Source organism: Haliotis asinina, chromosome 6, assembly GCF_037392515.1.
Source record: "Haliotis asinina isolate JCU_RB_2024 chromosome 6, JCU_Hal_asi_v2, whole genome shotgun sequence".
In the NCBI taxonomy this organism is placed as follows: domain Eukaryota; kingdom Metazoa; phylum Mollusca; class Gastropoda; order Lepetellida; family Haliotidae; genus Haliotis; species Haliotis asinina.
Window position 1 is genome coordinate 43,219,349 of NC_090285.1, and position 12,534 is coordinate 43,231,882.

At 38.0% G+C, this 12,534-nt stretch overlaps 2 protein-coding genes across 4 annotated transcripts in view; one reads left to right on the forward strand and one right to left on the reverse strand.

The window, feature by feature from the left end:
- Window positions 1–5,380, reverse strand: part of LOC137286408 (activating molecule in BECN1-regulated autophagy protein 1-like) — a 44,768-nt gene extending 39,388 nt beyond the window's left edge. Inside the window, exon 1 of the mRNA XM_067818261.1 lies at window positions 5,050–5,380. The gene's annotated coding sequence lies outside the window, so the exon portion shown is untranslated. The remainder of the gene's footprint in view (window positions 1–5,049) is intronic.
- Window positions 5,381–7,734: 2,354 nt separating this feature from the next.
- Window positions 7,735–12,534, forward strand: part of LOC137286487 (ATP-dependent RNA helicase DHX33-like) — a 54,690-nt gene continuing 49,890 nt past the window's right edge. Inside the window, exons 1-3 of one of the 3 annotated variants that reach the window (XM_067818382.1) lie at window positions 7,735–7,821; window positions 11,511–11,578; window positions 12,000–12,163. In XM_067818382.1, the coding sequence (XP_067674483.1) occupies window positions 11,530–11,578; window positions 12,000–12,163 (213 nt within the window). In that variant the 5' untranslated portion in view covers window positions 7,735–7,821; window positions 11,511–11,529. The remainder of the gene's footprint in view (window positions 7,822–11,510; window positions 11,579–11,999; window positions 12,164–12,534) is intronic. The other 2 variants (XM_067818381.1, XM_067818383.1) reach the window with 2 other exon arrangements.

Sequence of the window (12,534 nt, forward strand, 5' to 3'; positions counted from 1 at the left end):
TTTCACATTAAACATCTTATATTTTTATCCATCTGATTTCTGTTCAAATTTAAACAACAAAGTCTCAAATGGTCTACCAATGAAAACATCATTCTGTGCACTATATTACTTAACATGAACATATTCCTATCAGATTTGTTGCTATCTGTTAAAGTGACATTTCTTAAAACAGAATGATTTTACACTTAGACATGATTTCAACACATTCAATGTCCAGCATTTACCGGTTAAAACCACCAAGTGATAACTTAACACATCCAAATGGCATTTCTTGAAAACTGTCATTAAGATTATCATAAAGCATGCCAAATGTCATACCTTATCATTTGAGTGAGTGAGTGAGTTTAGTTTTACCCCACACTCAGCAATATTCCAGCTATATAGTGGCGGCCTTGTCATATGCATAATTTAATTAATATGTTTTGATTGATAATGTTGCGCAAGCTAACGGTATACGTGAAAAACCTGTTTTTCACATATAGAAGGTGATATTGATGGGCTCAGAGATGTAGGGAAGGAAGACATCTTTAGTTTCAGTGCCAACAGGTAGACAGACAATAGCTCAAGGCCTGTAATCAAGCTCACGCTGACAGTGTCACAATTACAATGGTGTAGAAATTATGTACAATTTGCATGTGCCAAATATAAATGTATTGAATACCACTGCCTAATTCAGGTTATTAAGACATGGTTATGACTTTTCTGAAAAAGAAAAATGTAATGACTGTGAACTCAACACCTGAAGCACTGTGATTAAAGCCACAGTGTACAAATTCAGGATGCTTATTAGGTACGTCTTAAAAAAAGGAGAACACAGCACAAGTTTCTCTTGAACATGCTAAAAATGGTTTAAAAATTGCATGGTATGTGGAAGTTTAAGTTCATTAGGACAGGTACATTTTTCTACTTGTACCAGTTACTGGCCAACATGGCTCTGTTTCTGTACATGCTCATTTCTCCCACCACAGGACATTGTTATCATGGGAACAGTTTAGCATAAGAGTGTTTCTTTAACATCGTGAGCCTGTTCAGCTTTGTTTCCTGTGCATGCTGAGTAATTGATGACAAGTATGCACTTGGAAGTGTGCCTGCTCAGATACTCCACATGCTACACAGCCTAAACAAAGCTAAACACGAAAACATAACAATATAACCTACCACTCACCACTAAAATCTGTTTTGTCTCTTTCACAAGAAAGCTAGTCTAAACAAGCTGTATCAATTTCAATACAAATTATTGTCACTAATCAGATCATAATAAAATGTGATTACTTCATCTAATCATGCTAACAGATTCCAGACTTATGACTTACAGTTAAAGATGCAGATTATTGTCTAATAATCTAATTACCTTATTGAGGTAATCCTAAACTGTCTATATAACTCTGGGGTGGTGGCAACCTAGCGGTTAAAGTGTCATGTCGCTTATGGTGTTGCTCGTCATGCCGAAGACCTGGGTTCGATTCCCCACATGGGTACAATGTTTGAAGCCTATTTCTGGAGTCCCCTGCAGTGATATTGCTGGACTATTGCCAAAATTTGCATGAAGCTAAACTCACTCAGTCTCTATGTATCCTTTAGGATCTATGTTAACACTGGTCCTCAACAACCAATACTTCTTGTAAGAGGCGACTAACAGGACCAAGTGGTCAGACTTGATGGCTAGGTTGATGCATATTATCATACTGCAATAGTGTGGATCCATGTTTATGATGTCTATAACTGGATTGTCCGTTCCAGCTTGATTAATTACAACCTGCCATCACATAGCTGGACCACTGTTGCTTGTGTCATTAAACATCAAACCATCAGTGTTTATGTGCATGTAATTTCTATATCCTTTAAGTCCAAAAACATGCCAAATCTTGTTACATGGAATTTAACTGCCAGTACTATTTAACTGTCTATGAAACATCATGTGTGCATTGGCATATGACTGCTTCTTCACATGCTACTTGTGTGAGCATCTCAGTAGATAGTCTTTTGTCAGCATATGTCATGTTCTATTGATTATTCTGTCAGAGCTATTAACCTATTAGTAGGCCCTTGTAACATTATCCCAAATTCTAAATTTTAGAATGTTATTGTTGTGTAACAGCACTAGCTACATGTGGATAGCTAGTTGATAATGCTGTCATTATATATGACATCATAACATGACATCACTTACAACGTCACCGCTCCCTCTGTGCTGCGTTTTACCTCAGTGAATTAATGGTTGTCTATCTGAGATGTGTTTATGCTGATATGCTTTTAAAGTCCAAGTTTGGACACAACAGTTACCATGTTAACAATTATGATGTGATATATAGGTCATTGACAGCAGACAAAAGAGACCTGGATTTGACAGCACCAGGGTTCGTGATTAACACTTTGAGGTAGCAAAACTGCTATTCATCATCATATTTTGTTACCTGAATAAAACACATAGTAGCAACAACTTGCTACATGGGCTTTTTGGTGTGAAACCGCTTACATTCATTAATTAGCCTTCATTTTCAAAGGAACGATCTCCACTTTACACTTTCACTAGTGAACTTACCAATACTGGTATTTTAATTTTAAAAAATGCTCATTGTAGCTTTTCTTGTTCAGTTACGCATCACAGTACTCGCACAACTGCATCAGCTCAGTGCACATGTGCAGAAGTATACCATACAAGAAAAGGTAATATTTTTGTACAACATGAAAATGTGAGTATGCAGAGCTACTTAACACACTATGAACTGATTATATGATGTATTGTACTCAACAGGAAAACTTTGACCAACAAACTCTGATAAATAGCCAAACAGCCTGTGATTAACAACATGATCATCAAACCTGTGACTGACACCATGATCAGTGTACTGTGTCTTTCCAAACCAAACTCTATACACAATTATGCATGGTGGCTAATGAGTCCAGAACCTTCATTACAATAGAAAGAATAATCAATACTACATACCACCCTGGATAATCTATGATGCAGATCATATTACTGCTTTCACTATTGACTATGTCTGAACAGACATTGCAAGATACCCCATTTAAGTCATCACATATCACAAAATCATAAAAATTATGGCCTTATAATCTATTCATAGGGTTTCCATATGATTTTCACAATTCGGTGAGGAAGGAATTAAGGTACCTCTTTCCAATAGACGATTTCTTTAGGATCATCAAAAAGCAAGCTTAGGCACACCCTTTAGCTCTACATGTTACCATGGCTAGCCATGATATACATGATATACGGTTCATGAGTGACCAATTTTAACAAATAAGTTCTTTCAATATGGGGAATCTCTGTCCATTTTTAACAAGTAAATGGCCTTTGCATATGTGCAGAAAGGTAAACAATCACTGATTATTTGTGATAATACCTGAGGTCCTTTGGAAAGATGGATGTGTGCTAATTTTGCTTACCTTTAGAATTCAGCAGCACAAATTTACCCTGTGACATGATTAGTGAAATACTGGCAAAACAATGCCTCATGACAAAAGACTGCTGCTGGGTCATCAAGTTGCATAAGCTCCTCTCAGACAGCTCAGTGATCTACCATCTCTACATGTTCTGTCATTGTATAAAAATTACAATGTTGAGAGTTTTCAATATTTGTTTACTAAATATAGAGTATGCTATACATTTCATATCAGGACTTATTTATGATGCCAGATGGCATTCCATTTTAAACAAATTTAACATTTCTGTCTCATCAAATTGGAGCTAATATATATATATCCTTTTTCTGATTCAGTAATTTCAATTTACACAAGATGTTAACAGTTATGTATTTTCTTCTGTAAGTAATATTAGAGCTTCACATCTCTTAACACTGATGTCTTTTGCAGTAAATAGGTTCTCTTTATACATCCTGGTTTTGTGAAGAATGTGCTTGGGGTTTAACTTCAAGGTTTCATACATATTAAATTAATAAACAAACCTCTCTGTCCAGTACTGCTCTTAAGTTTTCCCATTAATTGACTATATGTTTCACACAAAAAGACTGAAGAGAAAAAGATGTTAATATTTTGTGCCAAATATTTTGGTTACTTTCCCCAAGCCACTTTCAACCTTAGAATTGTTCAGAAATGAATTAAAAGCCGACTTACCCTCATGATGAACCTTCCTGGTTGTTAGTCTGATCAACATTATCCTAATTGTGTTCTCTACTCATTTCTGTCACAAAAAAATCATCTGACAAATTACTGAACGTTGTCTCATTTATACACACCTGGGTACGGGATACTTGATGTCCAACAGCTGTTATACATTTACGCAATACAATCTAATCCCAGACCACTCAGCATCTTGAAGCTTACTGGATGGAAGAAACAGGTCAAATGGCATTGAGATCCCTTGTAGGAGTATGTAGAATTAAGTGGAACAGTGGATAGCACTTGGTTAGCTCTCAGGCTACCAATCTGAAGGTCACAAGTTCATGTCAGTCAAAATTCACACAAACCTGGTTGCTAATCTCAGTGACATGTATCCTACAGCAGAGATCCTCCTCAAAAGACATTGTAACACTGTATTTCAAAGTTGCTCCAACAATTAGATAACTCATTAACAAGTTAGTCTGCAAGCTGCTAAGGTGGGTTTGATCTTCCATGCAGCAGTAATCAGAAAAAAGTGTCCCTAATAACACCCTACTCACACACAGCACCCTATGTTTGTGACAGGAAATCAGTGACACTTTGAAGAGGAGCTGTTTTAACTTGCACATAGCATTTGGGTCCAAATATTTAATGACATTCATTCTATCATTTCTCTCTGAAGATATTATGTAAGATGACGAATGCATTCACCAAAGGATGCATGACAACATAACTATGATCGACATAAAATTAAGCCCTAGATTATTGTCTTCAAATTTCTGTACATGAAGAGAAAACATGAATTGACTGACAAAAGCACTAAGCATGGTATTTTCCACAGACATCAGTTGATTCACTTCGGTTTCTATGGTTAACAACTCGTTAACATGGTAAAGCAATCAAAATGCACTCCCAGTTGTGACGCAAACAAAGAGACAGTAGACATGTATATTCACGTTGAACACTCACCAGAGTACGTCGCATGACTTCTTAAATGTTAACTTCTTGCATCCGTACTCGTTCTATCATTCACCAGACAAGATCAACACAGGGTCCAGTCACACTGACTGAGATGAAGCACAGGTCTGCTGGTTCGCGACAGAATGTTGCACACAAAATATGTCACTAAGTGCAAACACAAAAGTTTAGATTTTTCGCAGGTAGTAATGTTTGAGATATGGTCATTCGATTCCCGTCAAATAATCCGTAAATTAGCGAACACAACTTGAACCATTTCTGATTATATTTCAACGCGATGCAAGGTCTGCACTTTTGACCCCGAGCGCCGCCATTGTGAAAGGACCCGTATGAAGTATGTTCGTGACGACTGCTTTTTACTACAATCAGGGATAATCTACATCATATATAGGCTCCCTGCTACAATCAACGATAGTTTGGTGTGAGATGGTGAGAAATATCACGAAATGAGGCCGATCGCCCCCAGGTGTATCGTCCAGATGACCGTCGACGGGAAATCTCTCAGGATTAACAATTAAAATGGTTATCAGGTCAGCATTTTTGTGATATCTGACAATACATTATGAAATAGATTGCTCCAAGACGAACATCAAGGGTCTGAAATGAACACTGGAAGATACATCGTCTAAATTATCTTTATGAACAGCAAAAGAAACACAGATGTGAAATATCATAAAGTATGCGTTCATGTTTATGTCTTCTATTTAAAAGTTTGACAAGAAACCCAGATTTGGGTTTCTTTTGCTGTTCAGTATATCATAAAGAAAAGTTCAGAGACTTTCTTCGTTTTCAGGAACTGTAACTGTGGTAATCTAGACCTGTCACGTGGACTGAACATACATAGGTTGTGTTGGGAGTATTTCTTTCGGGGTCTGTCTGAGTACGAGTGCTCATTCTACATGAAATTTCACGGAAGTCCATTTCAACCAAAAACGTTGCCTTCAGTAATCCACGAATAAAAGACTATGGTCTGTTATTCAATCAGTGGTCCGTAGGGCGAAGTTATGGACGTCGGTGTGTGAAGGAGCAAGAATCAACTCTGAAACGAAGTGTCCTTCGTATTACAGAAGCTGGTATTCATAATTTCCCAACTTACTATGCGTCACTTCTAAATGCCGTTAAAGCCGGGAATGATTTGGCAAGTCTAGATTGCCCCTGCTCAGAAATTGTGCAATATGGTCTCTTTTCAGTGTGTAACTTATGTCAAGATAATGGTTTGAGTAAATGCTTGTTAACAGGTCCGTGTAGTACCGATTTCCAGTGAAACTTACCGTGAAGATCCGGGTTAGAATTGATCTTTAGCATCCCATGCTCGTCTTAGGAGGGGACAACAGGGATCGGGTGATAAGGCTCGTTGACTTGGTGACACAATGCCATGTTATCGTATCCCAATTGCGTTTATCGATGCACAGGCCCTCGTGTCTTTTCTAGAGTTAAAGATTCGTTTAACATATATATATAAATGTTTCACAGTACCATTGCACTGTGAAGCATTTCGTGTCGGGGGTCATCGCAACGCATCCCAACAGCCGTGAACCTTGCTTGCAGTCTTACAGTGTCAATAAGGGGTCATAGTACGAGGGTAGACTAGACTTTATTGATTACAGGTCACGATAGAGAGATCATCGTGATTAATTATCTAAAGACAGATGGACGTAACTTTGTGATACCGTGTTTCTCTTTTAATTTCTTTCTATTTTTACAATCAATTGTATAAACATCTCACTCTCCATTGTAAATCATTTCTCTGTCCAGTTATTATCAAACCAGAACTCATGGACTCACCGATACAATGTGAGGACTATCCTCTAAGATTAACTGCAAACAGATATAGTAGTAAAGTGGTACAATTGTAACTATCAGTTTGGGTTCGAATGTAGATTTGTTTCAAGTTTAAGACAACACTGTCTACGAAATGGACAATTCCCGTTATGAATTTGGTATGCATCATGTCAGTATACGGAGAAAACAACTCTATTTCCTCAGTACTTGCCCAAATAAAGATAAGTTAGCGCCAAAACAATTAAACAAGCGAGGAACGATAACTTCTAAAAGAAAAGTGCTCACATATAAACTTCAAGATCTTCTCTCCGTTCCCCATGTTCATCTCAAACACTTTGGCTATAGGTCATTCAAATTTGCAGCACCAACCCCGTGGATCATCCTTAGAGGCATTAAAATTGTGAATCGAAATCTTTCCCTAACAACATGTACAACCTATAACTGCCAAATATTCTCACGATCATTTTAACGAACTGTCACATTTTCCTCATAAACTCTAGTGATTATTTCGATATGTAGCGCATTGGGAATGTCCAGGGCGCACAAGAATATCCATTTATTATTATAAACCATTGGCGTCCTGTCACGGTCGAGGAGTAAACGGTCTATTATTTCCCGCGAGATACACTCTCCTTAATACATATAAGCGGAATCTGCTTTGTTGATATACTCAATACAATTTTAGTTGGTAGACAGTGGCAGTGAGATGTGACTGTTGTGACATATTTGATTCAGCAGCGAACCGAGTAAGGGTTTTGTCGGCGATTGAGCAACTGAGAAATACCTTCACTGAAAAATCACAAAATCGTGAATACGTTGTCATTGTTTTCACTGAGGCAGATGCTTTGTGTCGACAGATGCCTGCACAACTATTTAATCATAATACTTTGTTTTATGGAAAGCAGTATGTTTACCAATATGGCGTAAACGTGAACACGTGCGTTTGTTTTGGAACAGTTCATGGGGTGTATGCTACATTTGGTAACATGTAATTCATTCGTCATTAATGACAAAACACACCATTATACACTTTTCAAACGCGTAACTGCTAACAGTTAGATCAAAGTTGATTGAAAAGACATTTTGGACATGAGTAGCTTATACAGTGCTCAGTACTCATATCATTTCCGACATTGGAAACGATTTGTCCTGATTTGACAATCTTCACACTATGTGTTGTTGCATGCTCGTGCTGTTTACACAATGATTGGTAGTAGTACAGTTTAACCTAAAGTAGTTTGGCTGGGAGCTTTGAAACAGTATTGCGGGCGTTAGATACTAGCTACTGTTACAGTGGTTATTTTGGACATCATAGAAAATGCAAAGGGATTTGTCAAGTATCCCAGTGTTAGGGGTTTTCGACGGTATAAGACAAAAACGTAATTTTTATCCTTAATATCATTGTAAGTTTTGATTTGGCTAGAGTGCAGTTTACCGGGCGCGCGACCCGGGACTGCTGAGCGTTCGCTAATGAGCGCGCTATAGCGCGCTGTAGAGCTACTGAACTGTCTCACTTTACCGCGCTGATGTATCCTTAGGGTTAGGGACCCCCCTTCTAGATCCTTAGGGTTAGGGACCCCCCGTCTAGATCCTTAGGGTTAGGGACCCCCGCTTCTAGATCCTTAGGGTTAGGGACACCCCCCTTCTAGATCCTTAGGGTTAGGGATCCCCCCTTCTAGTTCCTTAGGGTTAGGGACCCCCCTTCTAGATCTTTAGGGTTAGGGACCCCCCTTCTAGATCCTTAGGGTTAGTGAGTAAAGGTTAGAGTTGGCAAACCTTAGATGCGATTATATCCATCCACGAATCGAAAGTCAAACGATAAACGTCATCATATATCATAGCTTCGCTGGATTGGCTGCACAACATCTTGAAAACAATGCCTAGGTGTGGCTTCTCGCTTTGATGAATGGGTAGGCGGGGCCTAGCTCTGCGCATGCGCAGTAAATGAAAACAAACCATAATAGCTTGTTTTCATTCACTGCGCATGCGCAGAGCTAGTGGGGTAATGACCCGTTAAACAAGCACTAACAAATTGTGATCGCACCGGTGGTCCCGAGGTAGCGTGTCCGCTAATTAGTCTAATTAGTCTAATTAGAATCCCACGACCCCTGCTGAGAGCGTTCGAGCCCCGCCAGCACAGCGAAAAAAATCGGAAAAAGCGCGCCCGGTAAAGTGCACTACTCCCTTTGATTTTGGTAACCTTGAGTGATAAAGGTATATTCATCTATTTCACAAAAAAGTTTCATGTGTTTCCAACAAAAATAGCGTTTTTACATCGTATCAGCGAAACTGCAGTCGCTTGTCACCTCCGGGTATTTTTGCATGTGTTTTCGACGGTGAGCCATACTTTTCCCTCCGCACTGCGAGAGAGTGTTTTGATCACGTGGCTTCCTGTTTCATACATAACCTGTCACTTGCAGACAACTGATCTTGTTGAATTTTGCTCGCTCTTTTTTGCTATATAGGCAATTGATTTTGCATCTGAAGTGGTATTAACGATCGAGGGTAAATAATGTTGTTTATTTGCTCTTTACATAACTTAATTTCTTGATTTCAATTGTCAATAAAACGTCTCATGACAGGAACTGATCATTCGCCCAACCGATGAAACTGTTTGTGCACTCCGATCGTGCACGTACTTCCTCGATATAATGCTAGCAATGCAATTGTCGAAATCACCAGAACGTCGAATTCAGCTCGCTTTGGGATATTATACATGATTTGTATTCTTATGGCGGGAACCATAGCAAGTCGGGACCACCAAAGTGGTTAATGTCATATTTTATCTTGCATTCATGTAAAATGCTTAATTTTCATGGTCAATGACGCTTTAACTTGCTTCCATGTCGCCCCAAGAACAAATATTACCTGCTATGACAGTAGCACAGTATATTGCTAGTAATTGTTTGATGTCATAATATGATGCATGCAGTGCACAAAAGTTTGAAAACCCTTCAGTTAGCTATTTCTGCGTTCACTATGTACGCATTTATTTTACCGACGTTCACTGATTTAGTTTAGCTGCTTTATACATTGAATTGTTTGTACATTCAACTTGTACATTAGTAACCATTTTTATAGCAGTTCGAAGCTTGTCAAAGTATGTTTCACTGATTTTAAAAATCCAGTCAAGAAACAGATGTCATTTTTTTACATTTCATATAGTCCAAAGAGATCTTCGGAAGAGAATCAAATCATATTCTGTACATTTAACATGGCAGTAAGGTAATTAAGTTGTATGCTTCTCCCATGGGAGGTGTACACCTGACTGAATTACCCATGAGAGAAGCATACAGCTTATATTCATATTCATAATACAGAAACACACAAGGGAAATAATGGATGTTTAAGACATACCTTACCTCAAATCTGTACCTCTAGAAACTGCATATAAATCAGTGCTCAACTTCAAAACTGCCCTGTTTATAATATGGCCCCACGACATAAATGGATTTTGAAAATAGTTCCTGCTGAAACTGATCTGTGTATTTATCCAATCATGATACAAAATGTTTCAGAATATTTTATCGATAACTCTGTATATTAGAGAGTCAGTACATAATAATAATGATGATAATTTCTGAGGTTATACATGGCTGAATATTTTAACAATTACAATAGCCCTTAGAGAGGCAGTTACCAATAATAAATACTGAGATCATGTATGGCTGAATATTTTCATGTGTGACTGTATCATAACCAGAGGTTTATTAATGATTATAAACTAAATAACCCTGGCAGGCCAGTTGGGGGAAAAACTGTTTGAAAATGGGTTTTCTAATTTTCTTAACATCTGCTGGATACATAATATTGAAGTTCCAGCTTGTATTTTCATCATGGAACTTTGCTAATATGACATAAGTATTACATTGCTTAACAACCGATTGCTATACTCCATATACAAAAGCAGCCCAGTCTTTTCAGGGTCCAAAATGTTTCCCATGCAGAATTGCTTCCCTTTGGTGTTCTATTATATGGTCTCTGGTGTTCCAGAGTCTTATGGCTACAGATCCCTGATTCATTATTATATGACTTTTAGTTTGTGGGCACCATAGCAAGTCTGGACAACCAAAGTGGTTAATATCATAAAGCCTGCATAATTTCTGGCTTTCTTCCTCTATCAAGGTAACAGGCCATGATGTGACCAAAATATTGGGCTGAAGCAATTGACTCACCTGCCTAAATGTAGATCCCTGCAGAGAGACCCACCAACACACCAACCAAAGACCAGACCAAGTTTATTTCTTGTTTTACAGATCTGCCAGTCATATGTTTTCAAGAAAAAGACCAAAAAAATATCCCTGCTCCCAAAAAATGAATCCTTGCGTGGTTACTGTAAACTTACAAGAAATTTGTTTTGGACTGTGTTTTGCCTCATTTTTGCTTCATAAAGGCCAGAAATAAAAATTAAAATGCTTGAATATTGAGATGGAAAATTACTTTGACTTGTGATTTTGTTTTTGTCCTTTGTCTCTCATTCCTTTAAGCCTAAGCTTCAAGATCTGTAGTTCGAGGAATGGATGTCACACCATTGAAACACAGGGAGGGACTTACAGAAGTTTCATGTGTAGCCTCTAGTGATCATGTTCATTGAGATCACATGTATTTTCTCTTGTCCTGACCAGCTAGGACATGCTAGGACCAGCTCATGTTTACATGTGTATTTTCAGGTGAGACCCTCTTAAAGGTATGAGGATGATGGATGAACACCCGCCAAGCAAGAGGCGAAAGTTTAACTGTAAATATGATTATTTGATACAAGTTCTCTAAAAGGAAGGGGTAGCCTAGTGGTCAAGGCATTGGATCATTGCGCTGGACCTGGGTTTGATTCTCCACATGGGAACAATGTGTGAAGCTCCTTTCTTGTGTCACCTGCCATCATATTGCTGGAATATTGCTAGCAATCACACTCACTCACTTAAGATCTCAGATCATCATATTTCTGGATTATTGCAGACTGCAGCATGAAACAACAAACATTTAGTTCTGGTAACTACAGAATGAATGAGGTGATCACAGTTTGCATTGTAGTGTCATGCTTTATATTTTTTAAGATGCAGTATTCAGAATGAAACATACAAATCATAGTCATCATTCTTGTATTGTACCCTCTGGTTTGATTGCAGGAAGTGTACTAACCCACCTTTTTTCACTGACAGTTACGAGTGTCCCGTTCAAAGATAAAGTGAACAAGCTACGAGAAGAACGAAAAAAACTCCCAATTTTTCCTGCACGTTCCCGCCTTGTACAGGAAGTGAGGAAACATGATAGTGTCATAGTTATCGGTGAAACAGGAAGTGGCAAAACAACACAAATACCTCAGGTACTTCGTGATTTTGTACTGTGTCAGTTAGGGATGTGGTGGTAGACTTTGTTATTATGATAACACCATACATACAGACTGACATACACATTACCATACACACCTCACTAGTCAGGTTAGAATCCAATAAACATGTCATTTATAACATATCAAACCAGTACACACTCAATAGTTAAGTTGCTGTCCAATACACTTCTAAAAAAGTCAGGGTTAAATCTGATACATATATTGGTGATAAGGTTATTATCTAATGCATTGTTACTGTCTAACATATACTGAACAGCAGAAGAAATGCAAGTTTATAAAAAATAAAATCTCATAAATGTAGACATTCTTACTTATGTCTTCTATTTAAAGACTTGACGAAACAG